The following is a 16,770-nucleotide window of genomic DNA, read 5'->3' on the forward strand; positions in this document are numbered from 1 at the left end:
CCACAGACCGTCTGCTCTACGTCGTAGCATCGTCAGATCAGACGGAGTCAGCCGACCTGGTTCGCGATCACTTTCCATCTACGAACTGAAATAGGCAATGCCAATCGATTCGACTGTTAGAGTATCCGGAGCATGTACCTCCGTGACTCCGTATTCGTGAACTTCCTCGGACTGACCGTGAGAGTCGACGGTGCAGATATGCATAGTTCGGCCTAGACAGCCGGCTCGGCATCGGATCGGAGGAAATATTTCCGGGACTTCTCCGAGATCGTCACTGCTTCGTGGCTGGTGACTGGTGACTGGTGGCTTGATTCTCACATGAAAATGCAGCCGCAAGGGCCGTCCGTACTCGAGCAGAAGGATTTTCAAGGACAGCTGTAACGGTCAAATCCGTGAATGAGCTTTTCATCGTGCAGTGCCGTGTGGATGAGCGTGGTTGATCGATAACGTCTATTCGATATGGGAAAACCGGGAAACCGTTGATTCATCAGCCATATGTGGCGCAGCACTATACATGTGGCTAGTGAAGTGTGAAGAAAGCTGTGCTGTTACAATACAGTATGGAGCACTCTTACAAGGGTCATCGTACGGGCCTACTTTGAATGGAGAGGCACAGGATCCAATGCGACCAGTAAGGGCTGCCACCTGTAGATCGGATCTCCTGAATGTGTGGCTCAGTCGATGATTCAGTTTTTCATTGGCAGCCTTGTGTTCTGATTCTGGTGGGGTCGAGTCATCTACTCCGTACTATGAGTCCCACTACGATGAGTACTATCTTTCATAATGATTTGTGTAAGATCTGATTGCTAATTCAATTTCCATTGCATTCTCTACTATCTCTACAGTAGATGAGTCAAAAGAATGCAGAACTTAGACAATTCTAGAACAAACAGCATAGCCCTAAAAACTTCGGACCAACCGAGAATCTAGGGGATGGTCTTAGTGCGACCCAAAGCTCCTAACTCTGCGCCTAAAATAACTACCGTCAAAAATGTACTGATACGGAACACGTATAGTCGGTATTACCGTATCGTGGCTGGTGTGTTGGGAGTCAACCGCATTGACCCCTTTTAAGGTAACTAATTAGGTGGGGCACTGTCTGCCCAACCACCAATGAGAAAAATTTTCACCCCAGATGTAGATCCTCGTACGGTATGGTATGTAATTTATATCATTACTAGTGACTCAGCAATTTTTAATTTTTTTTAATTTTTCTTTTTCGGCGATACGGCAGTCGAATAAACGCCAAGACCTGATGTCATAGCCCCATCGATCAGTGGTATATCTCCCACCGATTTCCTTCTTTGCCAGAACTTCACATCATCCTGATACATTCCCTCCTCTCTTTATACACGACCTGCACATAATCACTCTCAAAGTCCATTCTTTTCTTGATATACCCTATCTCCAAAAGGGTAAGTGATTATCTCTTCTTCCCTCCTTTATTACATAAGACGCCTTTCCTTGGTTCTGTGGACGAGTAACCAGAGAAGGGTTACCAGCTTGTCTCGACTCTTTTTCATCATTGAAGCCAAGAAAGCAGGACTGACTTTCCAAAGAATCTCCCAGATAATTACAATTCCACGGATTCACTTCCTTTTGTCCTATTGGATCTTTGGTTAGCCCCGACGGTTCCAGAGTCTTCCGCCTCCCCAACGCCGTGTGCTTTCAAATCCGGACCAGACGTCTCTGATTACCTGGTTTCCGGGTCAGCTCGCAAAGAAACGCGTCGGATTTCTTGGTGCTTAAGGGCCGGTGGTGCCAGCCTATAAATTTCCTCTGCTGCACTGGTGGCAAACTCGCCGCGTTCTCGCCCACCTACTCTTCCCCCGGACACTGACGTCCCACACTCCCTCTCCGTGTGGATCACCGAAACAAGAAACATTATGCTCACTTACCCTACGACTGTACGTAAAGGTCTCATCACTGAACCATCTTCCGCTGTCTACCATCCCGACACTGTCCACATCCTACAAGACGACCACTTCCTCCCCGATCTTCCCCACGACGCCTGCTTCCAGCCTCAATTGCAATCTCCTTTTCAATATACTCCTGACGTCCACTTCGTCTCTCCACCCTCTTCTGCGCCTCCATCGCCCAACTTCTCCTTTTCCTCCTCGCCGGCATCGTCGCCTCCGAACCCGGTCGCGACTGACTATTCGACTGCCGGCGATAACAGCAACAACAGCTCTATTTACGAGGCTCCTTCGATGACACCTTCATCTTCTTACAACCCCTCCATCCAGATTCAGCAGTCTACGTCACCACCTGCTTCGCAACCTTATCTTGCACCATCGTCCCACTATTACCAACAACCCTATTTCTTTGACGACGCTTCCATGTTAGCGCAACAGCAACCTGTGACCAACAACCACGGCTGGGACAGCAACCTGCAGCTGCTGAGCCCGGCTCACGTTTCAGCAAACGGCCTCCCTCGGGTACCATCGCCTAACACGAAGAATGCCCATCGGAAATCCAGCAGTAGCAGTGCGCCCATTTCCAAGCCGCTTCCCACACCCGTTCAGACTCCCATCCAGAACTCGTTCCTTGCAGCACCTTTCCAGAGCTACGACCCATCGTCGCAGAATGGGAATTCGGATGCAGAGATCGCGATGAGACATGCCATGTTGGAACAACAGCAACAACAACAACAACAGCAACAGCAAAGGTCGCACCAGCACCAGCGCAGTGATCACTCACTGGCGCCTTCAGTGTCGACTGTCAGCCATAACTCCCCAGTGACTCCTCAAACGAGTTATGACGATCTCGACGATGCGTCCAAGGTGATGGCCAATGGTGAGGACCTATCTCTCGGTGTTGACACGTGGATGAATGAATACTTACAACCCGATCCGCGATCAGAATACAATAATAACTTCAACAACAATGGAAGCACGATGGGGATACCAAAGTTGAATCGCACCATTTCCGATATCTACCAAGATGAACTCTACAACACGGCTATCATGCCCGCCTCGCAGGTTTCCAAGAAGCCTAGCAGCAACCAACAGATGCTCAACCCTTACCGCAACGTCTTTGCCGATCGACTCCAGGCGGCCAACCAAGGCCACTTGTCTGCACGACAGTCTATCAACCGCGAACGATCTCCCTTCCGGCAGAACTCGCCTCTGGCAGTAGAGTTCACCAACGCCGCTCTGCAACCGTCGTCACAGCTCAACACCAGTATTCCTATCCCCCAGAACGGCGTGCACATGCCCCAGTCGACTGCCCCAGGGGAGCCCAAGACCATGTCCCCCAAGGATGCGCTTTTGGACTTCAACGAGGGCGAGGATGCGGCCATGCCTCCGCTGTTCTCGAATCAATCGGACTTCAACTTGGGTGATGCCTTGGGCCATCTACGACGTGAAAGCTCCTCATCGCTCCGACAGCCGCAGAACTTCAACACCATGGAGTCGTATCCCAGTCAGTACCCGACTGCAGGAGTGCCCCAGCAATACCCCTTTGCAGCTCCCCAGGCAGCACCGCAGCATGAACGACGCCTGTCGCAGCCGCAGCCGCAGCAGCAAAACAACATGTTGCAGCAGACCCCTGAATTCCCTGCGTCTCTACCGAGCCTGGAGTCGACTGGCAGCGAAGGACTTCCCAGCACTGAGATGTCACCGCCGCAAGCGCCTCCTACGGTCAAGGGCCTCTCGCGACCGGCCAATACGTCTTCTGACAGCGGCACTTATACGTGCACCTACCATGGCTGTACCCTACGATTTGAGTCGCCCAACAAGCTCCAGAAGCACAAGCGTGAAGCTCATCGCCAGACCACCCCCGGTGGCCACCTTCTGACGCGGGATGTATCGGCCCGCAACTCACAGGCCGGACCCCACAAGTGCGAACGGGTCAACCCATCTACGGGGAAGCCATGCAATTCGGTGTTCTCTCGACCTTACGATTTGACACGACATGAGGATACGATTCACAATGCACGTAAGCAAAAGGTCCGCTGTCACCTCTGTACTGAGGAGAAGACCTTCTCGCGGAACGATGCACTGACCCGACATATGCGAGTGGTGCACCCTGAAGTCGATTGGCCCGGCAAGCAGCGACGCAGAGGCCGAGAGTAAAGTTCCTCTTGGTCCGAGCGAACGTCCTGCATTGATCGATCGATGTTATGACGCAATGTGGATAACCTAAAGCCTTTGACGTCATTACTAGTTCACTTTGGGAAGAGATCGCTGATGGGTCCGGATCTGCGGGTAGACCTTCCGTTTCAGGTATGACCTGGAATTATTCGCAATGACGTCAATGGGTTCCCCAACATTTACGGGGAAAACGATGAGCACGCGTTACGTCATTTTACTTTTCCTAGACCTTTAATGATTTTTCCTTTTATTTCTATTTTGTTTCGTTTTCGGGTCGCAAGCGAGCATTGTTTTATTCTTTTGCATTTTGGGATTAGATTTCGCTTTTGTGTTGCATTAAAAAAATCCGCGTTTGGGCAGGCAGACTGGCTCCGTCATGATCATGTTATGAAGTCGTTTCGCTAATCCTTCTATGTACTATATTGTTTGACACTGCAGGTGTTGCATGTACGCCTGAGATTGTTTATTGTGTTGCATTGGGTCGGCATGGTGTACAGACTGGATTCTTCGTACAAAGACTGGGGATTGTATACTATGGGAATTGTACAAATAGCTTACACATAGAATGTTAATAACTATTATCGATATCACTGTTTACTCTATTAAACTAATACCCCGGATCGTAGGGCTATGGCGGTGCAGTGGCTAGTAGCTACATCCCCGAGATGCATACAAACTGAAACCGAAACAGAACCGCCGAGAATTTCAAATCAAATAAGCTATCTTTAGTTAAAACTAAACTATATAATCTCCCCATATATTACACTATGTACTTATCTCCTGACCCCTGAAGAAAACGGCTCCATCGTGCCCGTGCTCTGTTCTATCGATGCTCCATATGCGTATGTATCGTATGTATCGTATACACATAGGTGATGTAATACAATACAATAAAGCTATTGTATTGAAATACGGATAATACAGTTACGGGTTGTGTAGCGAAGCGAATCATGATATCATCACGCGTGTTTGGTTCCACTGAGATCGGTCGGGATCCACATGCTTATTATGCATGCTTATATGAGACTATTCGCGAGTATGTACGAGTACGGTGTACTTGTATTATAATATGGAGATGTATAATAGTATGGTAGGATTTGAATGTACTTGGATGTATTCTATAGTTAGTTCTCCATCATTTGGCCATGGTGGTGGCTAGATGATGCATTGCTTGGTCATGGTTATGGGCCCGACGGAGTGGAAAGCCGTTAGATCTACTATGTTTAAATGATTTATACCAGGTATCTATATCACTCTAATCCAACTTAATATCAAACTAAGTGCTATCTAGCTATCGATCATGGGGTAAGCACACACTGCCCCTACACCAACACTAAAGCACATGCTAACGCATACCAGATACACGCACTACTACAACATCCAAAACTGGGACTCCCCCGAATGGACCCGCGCCTGGCCACAACTAATCCACGACGTCCCCTCCATAATCTCCACGGCCAAAATCCCCCTCCAACGTGAAGACCCACCCTAACCACAACCCCGGCAGACGCAGAAGACACAACCGACGAAGAAATCCCGCCCCAACCGCCCCTAGTCGACATAAAAAAGGGCATAAAGCTCAACGGTGTCGAAGACGAAGGTTACGAAGATCTGATCCTGTCGAGGGATAGTCGGAAGTGGAATGTGAAGACGAATCGGAGGCCGTATGATAAGGTTGTTGCTTGCGTGTTGCTCAGGGCGTATATGCTTGCGCCGGGGGAGTTTCGGTTGAGGAGTGATGGGTATTGGGATTATGAGGATGAGTGGGGGGTTGTGAGGGAGTTGTATGGGAGGATTTGGCCGGGTGAGGAGATTAAGAGACCTTGGAGAGAGGAGGAGGATGATGGGGTTGGGGAGGCGGATGATGTTGAGAAGAGTGATTTTATGGGGTAATTTTATCTATATTCCACAAGGATATTCCATAAGGTAGACAGAATAGAAGAGTTGTATTGGATTATGTTGATGTACTAGCTTATTGTTGTCTATCCTCTGCCTTTCCACATTGGGCTGTTGGAGCTGTTCGTTGTACTTGTATGTAGGGATTCTCGCATGAAAATCATCTCACGCTGGACATTGGAAGGCCACAAATCTGAGGGAAACAGAGACGATCTCATTTTGGTCCAATTGTCCGTTCGATCGCTGCTGCAAAGACATCACACTCCAGTCCATCTGTAGCGAAGTCTCCAGTGTCGTTTTGCTTCCGCTTCTTCGGAGTCGGTGAAGACTATGTAGGTACCGCTTTGGGTGAGCGTCGAGGTTTTGGGTCCGTCTGGGCGGCATTCATGTGCGTGTCACGCGGTTTGGACTCCTCCTCCTCGCTCGAGTTGTGGCTGTCGGCAGACGGATCAATTTCTTCGCTCCTATCGTCCTGGTGCTCACCAGACTTGCTGCTTCGCTCACGGGCAAGGACGGCAAGGACCGCGGAGGACTCAGGGTCAAAGACCTGGCGGTGACGCTGAGCGAAGGAGGGTAACTTGTTCAGACCAGGTTCGGCACTTCGTAATGCCTGATGTACTCCAGCGTAAATTGCTATGCCTTGCCGATGCTAACTTGATTTCAACTTCTTGGTGGAAATTCGACCACTCAAGGAGCTGGTCTTTTGAGGGAATCCACTGTCGCCGCGTTGTTTATTGTATCCATCACTGACGCGCGTATTCATACCCACAGTAGATCTTCCCGGTCATGTAGGGGTCGCAGCATGGCAATTGTGGACACAATTTTGTCGTCGTTCGAAGGGATATCGAGGCGAGGGATATCAGTGCGGCAAGTCATCCATTATAGATGATAGACCTAGATGACGAGGCTCATTTCTGTATTATCAGAACATCGTCGCAACGATAGAACATTGTGTCTAGTAACAATCAGCCCTGTATTGACATCTGTTTATGCACACAACGTCTGGCGTCTCGATCACTTCTATGGTCAGGCTGGAGAGGCCAAACTCCCTGTTGTTACCAATTTGCAACATGTCCATTTTCCCTATGGTAAGAGGGTTATAAGGGGGCTCTATTGGATTCTGGTCCGGCACTGCTTCGCTTAGCTGCTGGGTAAAGTCGCTGGCGCAGAGGTCGAGAGGTTGAAAGTACCGGGTCGAGCGACTTATTCCCGGTCTCATATAGCAACGAGACATGTGCCTTGGCCTCGAGAGCTCGGATCTCAGCTGTCTCGTAATGCAACGGAAATGTTGTGTCTGGTTGTCTTGGGACTTCGGCGGCCATTAACGAATCTCCAAGCTGTAGGACGAAATTCTCCAAGATACAAATCTGTAGTCCAGATAGCCATTTCCACAGCTTCAGGTTCCACACCACGGTGTAGATAAACTTGTAGTCTGACAACGCGTTTTTGACAACGCGTTTTAGCAACTTCTTAATGTCGCGGATGACTCTGATTCGCAGAATTAGATGGAATCCAGGACGGACATGGAACGTAAAGAAAGAGGGAGTGAGGTGGAAAGACTGGTGTCGCAGGCTGAAATAGTAGTTGACTTACGAAAATCTGTTTGGCTTCCTGTCGAGAATCGATATTCAACAGATCCCAATCTAGGATGCTTGGCTCGTTGTAGCCCTTGGCGGTCTCAAGTTTCTCGTCATCAGCCACACACTGCCTAGGCGGTGCTCTTTGCGAAGCAGTCCTTCGAAGGCAACCCTTAATTGGCATAACGCTGGTAAGTACCTGGAATTATACCGACCTCCCCGAGTCGTGCCTTGTAATCCAGATGCTCGGTGCCCGTTGCCCAAGCTGCCAAAACAGCGGCAAAGCAATCTGGGTTATTCCAGGGAAGAAGGTGCTTGCGTGAGATTCCTTCGTCGAAAGGATATCTGGCAATCGTTCAGAACTGCGAGAAACCAAAAAGGACTTCATCGGTCAGAGCTGGCGCTCCATCATCGAACGTTCCACCGGGCTACGTTCTCAATTCCGAGGGTATGATGAACCCTAACCCGGGTAGCTGGGCATCGTGCCCCAGTGCCTGGCCCAGCTTATGTAACTTGTAAATGTACGTAACTAGTGAAGAAAACATAGAGTAAGAGCATCGCCTTGGTGAAATCACTGTCGCGTTTGGCCTCCAAACCAATGAAGACTGGAATGCCTTGGGAGGTAACTGTCAGTGGTGAGACTGAGATGCAAGTGAGCCGGCTGAGTTGACATCAAGTTCACAATCCTGAGCAGATAGTGTATTGGACCCGCAACACAACCATATAGTCGACGTTCTTATTGATCGCGTGGGGAGGGGGGAGCTCCGGGAGTAGGTCGGATTTAAAGGATTGCGACTGTCTGTCCATATAGAGATAACGTATTTCAGCTCTTGCTTTAAGATAATGTAAGACTTTCCAACCCCACTCGGTCCTACGATAGAAGTGTACGGAGGTCCATCTCCAACATTTGTCTATCTGTCTCCAGTGCGAGTCGGTCAGCGGATTCTCCTTCGTGAATCTTAGAGACACGGTCATGATTCTTCTGAAGCAAATAAATTGACGTGGATGAAGTTGCGTTTTCGCACAGTATCGTATCTTTTCTCCTCACCCGGTCCTCAGTGCCTGTCTGCAGCATGCCGGTGTTTTGCCTGGCTAGTTAACAGTGAACTAGAAGATATGTTCGACAGCAGAAATCACTTACCTCAGAGGAGGCTACTGGTATGACACCGTTTGTTCGAGCCAGGTCATTTGGCTCTGTAGAGACTTAAATATTTCCTCGCTGTAACCGGATGGCCCTCTCCTAGTCAAATGCAGGCAGATGGAGACGAATCCCTGCCGAGCCCTATTTAGCTTTGATTCGAGCGTCCCATATCGTGTGATGCTGTGAGACGGTCAAAAAAGCAAGCCTGTAAAAGGCAAATCTGTTCAGGGTCTGTGTGTCAGGGAGTGTACAGCGGAAATTATACCTGATCTGTCGTTCCAGTTGATTGATGCCCAATGGTTCAACTAGCTCATGGGCCTCTTTACATGGCACTGGCATGAAACCGGCTCCAATGATGATTCCGGGTACTTTATACAGTATCCGGTAAGGGTCCATTCGATTGCAAACAAGTGGTTCTATACCTGCATGCTTTTTCGAACAGACATCGCTATATTCACTTATAAAGTTACTATGAGTTTCAGCACCATCCTTGTCATTTCCAGTATGTGTGTTCGTCACTGACTGGTTGTTACCAGTAGTACCCAGATCCTCCCCAGCCTCCATTGCAGGTCCATGGGTTGCACCTCTCTTACCAGTCATATCTGCAGTGGGTTGTCAGGGTCTCAGTCTCAGTGATGGTTACTAAGATCTCTGCAGTAATTATTTGTAGTTGAGACAGGGGCTGTAGCAGTTTAATTGACAGGCATGTTACTGAAGACTTCCAGATTGTTACCAGTGAGCCCCAGGAGGCTGTCAATATTGATGTCTTGTGCGATCAAGCTGAGTATGGAAAAACTTCTACCGCTATGTTCCCGGCAATCTTGAGATTTTTGCTTTGACAATAAGAGTCAAAGGCAGGCACAAGCCTGCTGCCCGAAAAATGCATCACATGAGTGCATCTTTTTTGTGGCCTTCATGAACCACGTGAAAGATGTTGCCCATACTCTGGGCGAGGTTTCATCGATTCCGATATTGTGAAATCCAGAACAATGTATGAGTCCAGGCCCCTGTTCTGATCAAGCTGTGGTGTCGACCCCCTTTCTCGAATCTTGTCACGTGTTCCACTAAGCGACCCTCTTGTGATGGGGCTGCAGGCTCCGGAAGCAGTATCAACCAAGAGCTTGAATAGTCTCTTAATAGCAGGACGTTAAGGTATGTGATCGGGTCACATCGAGCGATTTGCTGTGTGACAAAATAGGGTAGGGCCAATAGTGCTCAGCCAAGTGCTGATCTGATATAATCATGGACTGTAACTACGGTAGCCATAGGCCAACAGTTCCAAATCAGTCATCGGGAGAGATAGCTTCATTGAATCTAACGACATGCATGTTGTTCCAGTGTTAGAAAACTTGCCGAAGGGAGCCTTCAAGTACCTTTAGGTAGCGTGAAGCAACCGACTAGAAAAGCTCTAGGTCTTGCACCTGGACAGACGCTGGGATCTCATTACCCATCCAAGTGGCTCGAATTTGCACTCGCTTGTTAACTATGTCTGTCCCCGCACATTGCAGTCCGCCGCATCATATGGTTGATCATTGAATGACTTCTCCGGCGTGTATTGCACAAGTCCCTGATTGCCTTTGTGCCAGTTTCGCCATCTGGATTCGGCCCAACTTCTGGCGCATCTTGTCGTTTTCAAGATCTCATCGAGCAGGCTGTCATCATGTTGGTATATTTATTCAACCCAGTACTCATTCATGTCAATCGTCGACCCAAAACGACAAGTTGAGAGAAACCATTTCCAAAACGAAATGTAGAGGAGATTCCCAGCAGCATTCGAGCCTTTCTTTGTACCCCCTCTATCGCTTCTCTGTCCTGTACATAGTCACACCAAGGGTCGCTCACGGACATTTAACTGCTGATCCTCGTTGGTAGTATGATATAGTAAGTTTTCGAAGTATCCAACGGCATGATACGGTGAGCTGGCCGCTCAAGTAACTACTCTCCAGGTCCCAGGAGGATGTCTCATTTCAGGAAACGTTCCCAGAAGTTCTGCTGAGCATGCACAAGTGAAGGCATGTCTCGTTTTGGGACAGAATTGCAAACAGCCTTTCTTCTCTGGGTTTCGACCATTCCCAGAATGACTCGTTCTGAGTACTTGACCACATGTCATGTTGCGTACTCTGCCACCTGTATCGAGGGTGCTGGAAAATTGAATCCTGCACATTTTTATGGGTATGCATTGCTTATGCCAAACCCGGCACTCTGCGACAGCAAAGAAATTGTCAGTGAATGAGGACTAAGAGGGAAAAGTCTAATGATGAGAGACAACTCACACCTAACCAGATCTTGGTCTTCCCCGTTATTTTCTGGTGGGACAGGCATAGATGTGCCACTGCTCCTTCTGAATATGTGTCTGCCAAGGCACGAGTCACCAGTTTGCCGTTCTATTGGCGGTGTTGTGCAAATCGTACACTCATCCGCTGTTTATGGTTAAGAGAGTCCGCTCTCCATATCTCCCCAAGTGATTTTGTTCGTGCAGGAAATCAAGGCTACTACCATTCGAGTTGGGAGAATGATGGGCATACTACCACCGTCGGTAGTGAGATCGAAGAAGGTAGAGCAGACCTCCGGGATGGCGGTCTCTTGGTTTCAAATGTTCTGATTGAACACTGTTCGCGATTGCATCGGATATGTGGAGTACGGGCTAATCGGAGCAAACTGAGCTAGTTCTGAATGGCATTATATGAACCATGTGCAGGATATCAGCTCGAACGATTGTCTATGGCTGAATGTATGAGTACATCGGAATCCGGTCTAAAGATGAAGCGAGGTCATACCACTCATGGGGCGATTGTTCTAGCTCCTGCATATGTTCCATGTAGTCATCAAGGCTAGCTCCCACCAGCATTTCTAGGTGCGATTCCATTCGGTTCTGTTGGTGGCTTTGCCAGGGCGAGATAAACGACGTCAAGGGAATACTTTTTCATCAACCTAAGAATTTCTGGATGCTCCGCAGATCCGTTCTCCCATGCAAAGTACTTCCGGTTGACTAGTGATTATACGTTAGTCGGAACCAGGAGTCTTATGAATATAGACTCCTTCAGTACTGCATTTATGAGGACTGTGGGGACGTCGACGTGAAGTAAGTTCCAAGTAAAACGAGCCGCGGGTATCTTGTTTCGAGAAGAACAGCCGCGCCAAGTTAAAGGTCCATGGCGTTTTTATCTCGGATATCGAAGTCGCGTTTGTCGTCGGGGAATAGCATAACCGCCATCATTTGTGCTCAAAGAAGTCTGCTACTTGTTAGCAACGAACTGATGATAAAGACATAAGGTAGAATATGATATACCTCATTAGTGCGACGAGACTTCAAAACAGCTGCAAGCCCTCGTCGATAGGCTTCTTCCATTCATTTAACCGCCTTCATATCTCTCGCCTGATCATTTAGCTCGTCGAATTGGTTCTTGTGGTCTTCTTTGCTTGGGTGGTCGGGGTGCAATGTTTTGCTGCGAACACCTCCGTTCCATGACTAGCATATATTCATTTCAATAATATCAAGAAGTTACGGTAGAAGTCCCGTCGAGATATGCGGAGGTTGTTTTGGATGCTGTGCCCAGCCTTTTCCTCTTTATCCGTGGCACTCACGGTCTGATGCTCCTCGTCATTGGTGCTCGACAATCTGGTAACGCCTCGAGATGTCTAGCTGGTTCAGTGTCGCTGTGACCAGCCCGCCACAGCCAGTCAAGTGACTGTCGAAGAGACAAGAATATGACACATCATGGATTCCATAAGTCCCTGTGGTAACTTCTGGGTTGCAGACAGTGACGTAAAGTTGTAGTATATCGGTACTATGTCGTAGATCTTATCCAGGAGATGGCTTCGACAATCTCCAATCGTACTCCGTATCTATTAAAGCACATGCATCAGTAATGATTGGGTTAGATGACCCTTGGAATACAGACCTACCATACCTCATCAGGGCTAGGTTTGGTTCATTAGCTGGGTGTTGCTCGCCAGTATCTACCTGCTCCTGAACCAACTCATCCCGTTTCTGGAACCAGACTTCTTTTATTAGGCTTGATAGGGCACAGCCATTCTCCTCAGGCCTCATCATCAAGGTAGGTACTTCATGCATGTATTCGAAACGGCCCGACCAAGTCAATCCCCCGGCCTTGTGCTGCTCAACACCAAGCAAGACTGACGCTAGGTCAGAATTCTCGCCTAATAATAACCCCTTGACTTCCCGCTGTTCTATACGGGGTTGCCTTTACCGTAGGCCGTGGCACTAGCTTCCCGTATGTCTCTGCTGTGACTTGCGTTGACTTCTCTCGATTCTTCCTCCCAGAATTTATGGTGCAGTGCCATGACATCCTCCCCAAGCGTTTCCCAGCTCCTTCAAAGTCGAGCAGGGCTATCTGCACTTCCAATATAAACCACATCTGCACAAGGGCGTAGACATCAGTCTGCACGCAAGACACGTTAAAACGGTCTAGAACAGTAGCCGACTTCACACACCCAGTGCTTATGGTCACATATTCCTTCTGCCATTCCTGTCGTCTCCCGCATACTCACTAGGTACGTTCTAGAGGATGTACCCGTGTTTTCGAAAGTCAACCCCGCTGAAATGTCTGGCTTTTCCATCATCCACTATCCGTAGAGCACAGCATTTGTACTTGTGACCCTACAAATCAAATCGCAACATCATTAGTACAAAACAGCACAATGAACGAACATGTAAAGGAGATGCAAACTTACCATAAGTGATCGACTCCGTATTACCACCCATTCCGCCATTCGAAGTTTGGGCTTTGGGCACAAGCTCGGCGCATTTCTTCGCTGTGAGGAAGAGATCCACAACGCCCTCCCTCCAGGCCTCTTTAGTCAAGTATTCATTCCCCGGGCCTGGAAGTCAAATATGATACCCGATCAATACTAGCTATAAGCCAGAAGTGTCTGGTGTGTATCTCTTTCAAAAGACCGCCCAACATGTTTGGAAGGTGGCATCAGGTGTCCCTGTCCTCAGAAGACCAACCGACCGTTCTTGTTTCTGTATTGATTTCGCATCCTTCGCACTGACCATCTTTCTTGTTGCTATGATATGATGGCGTTTATTTTGTGGGACTGCCGATGACGGAGGGCACTATCTGTCCTGGGGGTGTCAATGTGGGTTGTTTGTAATTAAGTTGGGTATATATAGAACGAGGTAGGAGGCTTTTTTTTTCGTTTCGGTTATATATTGAACACCGTGGTGGAATCTGAATCTGGTCTTGGGTAATGGATATGGAGGGTATATATAAGAAGGGTATATAGTTCGATGGAGAGGTTATAGCATAGTAAGAGAATGAATTGGGGAGGATGGTTGGAAGTACGGGAGGACAGGGAATAGAAGTGGTAGCTCCTGGCTGGGTCATGTGAGACACGTAAACGCATTCACGCATTTCATTGTAGAAACTTCCATCTTTATGATTGTCTACTAACAGGTTCAATATTGATATACATGAATTGCACCCAGTGTCCAGGTTGATGATTGCAACTTCCAGCTTCGTGTACTCTGGAAGGAGCAGAGAATGTGGATTCATGACTACGTCGAATCATCTAATGTATACACAGAATAAAATGCCCGAATAAATGCAGTATGCAAAACTCATGAGAAATCCTCCCCCATTTCCGCAGCCTGTTGGCTGAGGTAAGAAATGACCACCTCAGACGTCAACAATTCTTGTCTCTGCTTAAGTTAGCATAACTACTCCAGGGAACTAGATACGAGGCATGGTATATTTAAACGTACCTTCCGCGTAAGATCCTCAATCCCCCTCTCCAATAACTCCCCCTCTAACTGCTGCAACTTCGATACCGTCCGAAAGATCTCAGGCCGGAATGTAGGCCGCAAGTTATCTTCTTTTTCCTCACGACGAATCTCGCCGATTGCTTTTTCCGTTGTTCGAAGGGTTTGGAGTTGTGTTTCTAGTCGTTCTAGGATTAGTACGACGGCGCGTAACTGGATGACGTCCCAGAGCGGGTCTATCGATATCAGACTAGCGAGGTCGTCGGGGTCTCCTAGTTGTTCGTCGTTCCATACTGCGCGTAGTTCTTTTTCTCCGGTGGTTGTTTGGAGGACCTTAAAGTCGAGACCGTCTTCTTCGTTGACGCAGGCCCACCAGACTAAGGAGCTATCCCAGGTGGTGATTTCTGAGCCAGGTGCTGTGTTGAGGCGCATGCCTGGGGGCTTTTTGCAGTATAATTTCTTTGCGGGTTTCAAGGGATCGTCGTCGGGGATGTCCACGTCCAGTACTAATGAATTTGCATCGGTTCGTTCACCTTCTAAGAACCCGTAGGAGAAGATCATCTCCAATGCCGGTTTATCATCGCCATACCTTCACCCATCAGTGCTCCGATCGTAAAGTACGTGAAAAAGGGAACTCACGAAATAGTAACCTCCTCATTAGGCGAAAGCTCCCTCCCCCCACGCTGTTCAAGAACCGCATTCCCATCTGCATCCTTATCATATCGCGCCTTCGCAGCATTTTCAGGGGCATGATTGGCCATATCAACGCACGGGACCATCGAATGCCCAATTCCAGGCAAATCCACCATCCGCGACCGATACACCGCATCGATATATTTCCAGTCCTCGAGCGTTAACCGCCCCGTCTCCCCATCCCACCAATGTTTATGACACCATGATATACGGTCCGTGGATTCGCGCAAATGTGTGAATTCCCGGTCGAGAGAGGCAAGCTTCGCATCCACCGCGGATGCAAGGGACGTCCCTCGCAGGAGCTCCAATTCCTCATCTGTATAAATTGTAGGCAGGGGGATCGACGGGGGCATGAATTTGACGTATTCGGTCCATGGGTTCGAGAGGCCGATTCGTTGGGATTCGTTCGCAAAGTCCGGGCTCGAGTAGGAGAGTTGGATTAAGAGGAAGATAAGGATTGCACCCCTTGCTGTCTGTACATCTGTCAGAATGCAGGCACAACGTCAATGTCAATTAGATAAGAAACATAGTACCTTTCCAAACCCCCCGACCGCTTCCAAGACCTCGCGGAGATAGCGGTCGGATTTGGCATATGTATCCACCGCTTCCAGCGAAAGGATTAGATCGGAGGGGATTTGCAATAGCACGTCTTTGCTGCTAGAATCCTGTTTCCCCTCCGCTATTATTGCAGATCCTTTGTCGGTTCCATCGCTTTGAAGTCGTTTGAATGCGATACCGGAGACGGAGACGCCATTGAGTCGTGCCCAGACGGGGAGGCTCTCGATGGAGAGGTATTCGCGCTTCATGATTGCAATGATTGCAATGATTGCAATGGATTGGAGGTGGATGAATTGTGCATGTTTGCTGGGATCGATCGAGGAGAAGTCGATCTCACGATTGCTTACTTCGTCAGTCTTGGCATGTGCCAAGAGTTGGATGCGGAGTATTACTTGCAGAGGATTAACTATGTACATTGTTGAATAATGATAAGGAGTCGGGTTCATTCTTAGGAAGCCATTGACTTATACAGTATATTCATGTCATTAAGAAAGTCCCAAAACACCATCTCCAGGTTGTCTTTCAGCACGTATTCCTTTTGCTCCAGAGTCTCATTCGCCACTTCATCAACCTGACCCTGAAGTACCGGCAAGCCAAGTGGAATCCTTGTTTTCCTCAGACTATATGTTCACTCATAACCATTGCCCTCAAGGAGCTTCTGGGACTCAAAAGCAGATTCATAGGGGCATCACTTGAGAGAAGGAGAACCCCGCTCAATCTGGACAGACTGGATTTCATCCTTCTCGACATGACGTTGTGTTTGCCCCTTGTCGCCAAAGACAGGAAGTGTACATGTAGTAACTGGACGAATTCGATAACGCCTGTACTGCGAGGTCATCAGTGCTATCGTCATGGATAGCTACGGCACCTTTTTAGTCGTTCTGTAGATTAGTCGTCATGGTGTTGATGTTAGTAGTCAATAGTCTCTAGTCTTGTTTGGGGCAAAGTATGATGTCTGTAAGAAAATAGTTGTAGCATAGAAAACTAATGCTCTGCCTGTAGTGACTCGACGACCCTTTGCCTTTTGTCTACAGACATCTAACTGTCTATCGAGATACCAGGATCATTTATGTTCACCGCACCAAC

At 48.4% G+C, this 16,770-nt stretch overlaps 5 protein-coding genes across 5 annotated transcripts; 2 read left to right on the plus strand and 3 right to left on the minus strand.

The window, feature by feature from the left end:
* Nucleotides 1-1,886: 1,886 nt before the first annotated feature.
* Nucleotides 1,887-4,076, plus strand: ASPGLDRAFT_28511 (stress-regulated transcription factor RPN4; the record flags this gene model as incomplete). Its single annotated transcript, XM_022543764.1, has 1 exon — nt 1,887-4,076. The coding sequence occupies one exon, from the start codon at nt 1,887-1,889 to the stop codon at nt 4,074-4,076; it is 2,190 nt and encodes a 729-aa protein (XP_022397561.1).
* Nucleotides 4,077-5,286: 1,210 nt separating this feature from the next.
* On the plus strand, nt 5,287-6,042 carry ASPGLDRAFT_84691 (uncharacterized protein). The gene is made up of 3 exons (XM_022550291.1): nt 5,287-5,399; nt 5,454-5,569; nt 5,602-6,042. Exons 1-3 carry the CDS (start codon nt 5,395-5,397, stop codon nt 5,985-5,987), a joined length of 507 nt encoding a protein of 168 aa, XP_022397562.1. The 5' UTR covers nt 5,287-5,394; the 3' UTR covers nt 5,988-6,042.
* Nucleotides 6,043-6,956: 914 nt separating this feature from the next.
* On the minus strand, nt 6,957-7,751 carry ASPGLDRAFT_60571 (uncharacterized protein; the record flags this gene model as incomplete). The annotated part of the gene is made up of 2 exons (XM_022548444.1): nt 6,957-7,549; nt 7,584-7,751. 2 exons carry the CDS (start codon nt 7,749-7,751, stop codon nt 7,088-7,090), a joined length of 630 nt encoding a protein of 209 aa, XP_022397563.1. The 3' UTR covers nt 6,957-7,087.
* Nucleotides 7,752-12,057: 4,306 nt separating this feature from the next.
* On the minus strand, nt 12,058-13,636 carry ASPGLDRAFT_28514 (uncharacterized protein; the record flags this gene model as incomplete). Its single annotated transcript, XM_022543765.1, has 7 exons — nt 12,058-12,177; nt 12,294-12,327; nt 12,620-12,825; nt 12,920-13,198; nt 13,322-13,329; nt 13,404-13,550; nt 13,582-13,636. 7 exons carry the CDS (start codon nt 13,634-13,636, stop codon nt 12,058-12,060), a joined length of 849 nt encoding a protein of 282 aa, XP_022397564.1.
* A 451-nt stretch (nt 13,637-14,087) lies between these two features.
* Nucleotides 14,088-15,979, minus strand: ASPGLDRAFT_50830 (SET domain-containing protein). The gene is made up of 4 exons (XM_022547393.1): nt 15,660-15,979; nt 15,073-15,599; nt 14,437-15,022; nt 14,088-14,373 (listed from the first exon to the last, which is right to left on the minus strand). The coding sequence occupies exons 1-4, from the start codon at nt 15,930-15,932 to the stop codon at nt 14,293-14,295; spliced, it is 1,467 nt and encodes a 488-aa protein (XP_022397565.1). The 5' UTR covers nt 15,933-15,979; the 3' UTR covers nt 14,088-14,292.
* Between the last annotated feature and the right edge of the window lie 791 nt (nt 15,980-16,770).

Source organism: Aspergillus glaucus, assembly GCF_001890805.1.
Source record: "Aspergillus glaucus CBS 516.65 unplaced genomic scaffold ASPGLscaffold_21, whole genome shotgun sequence".
NCBI lineage: Eukaryota > Fungi > Ascomycota > Eurotiomycetes > Eurotiales > Aspergillaceae > Aspergillus > Aspergillus glaucus.

Excerpts from the sequence above, each read along its gene's own strand:
- ASPGLDRAFT_84691 (XM_022550291.1), top strand. Across the intron at positions 5,570-5,601 it reads GGCCAAAATCCCCCTCCAAC|ACGCAGAAGACACAACCGAC; the intron begins GTGAAGACCCAC and ends CAACCCCGGCAG.
- ASPGLDRAFT_50830 (XM_022547393.1), bottom strand. The coding sequence starts at position 15,932 with ATGAAGCGCGAATACCTCTCCATCGAGAGCCTCCCCGTCTGGGCACGA. Across the intron at positions 15,600-15,659 it reads CGGTCGGGGGGTTTGGAAAG|ACAGCAAGGGGTGCAATCCT; the intron begins GTACTATGTTTC and ends ACAGATGTACAG. Across the intron at positions 14,374-14,436 it reads TTGAGGATCTTACGCGGAAG|AGACAAGAATTGTTGACGTC; the intron begins GTACGTTTAAAT and ends TAACTTAAGCAG.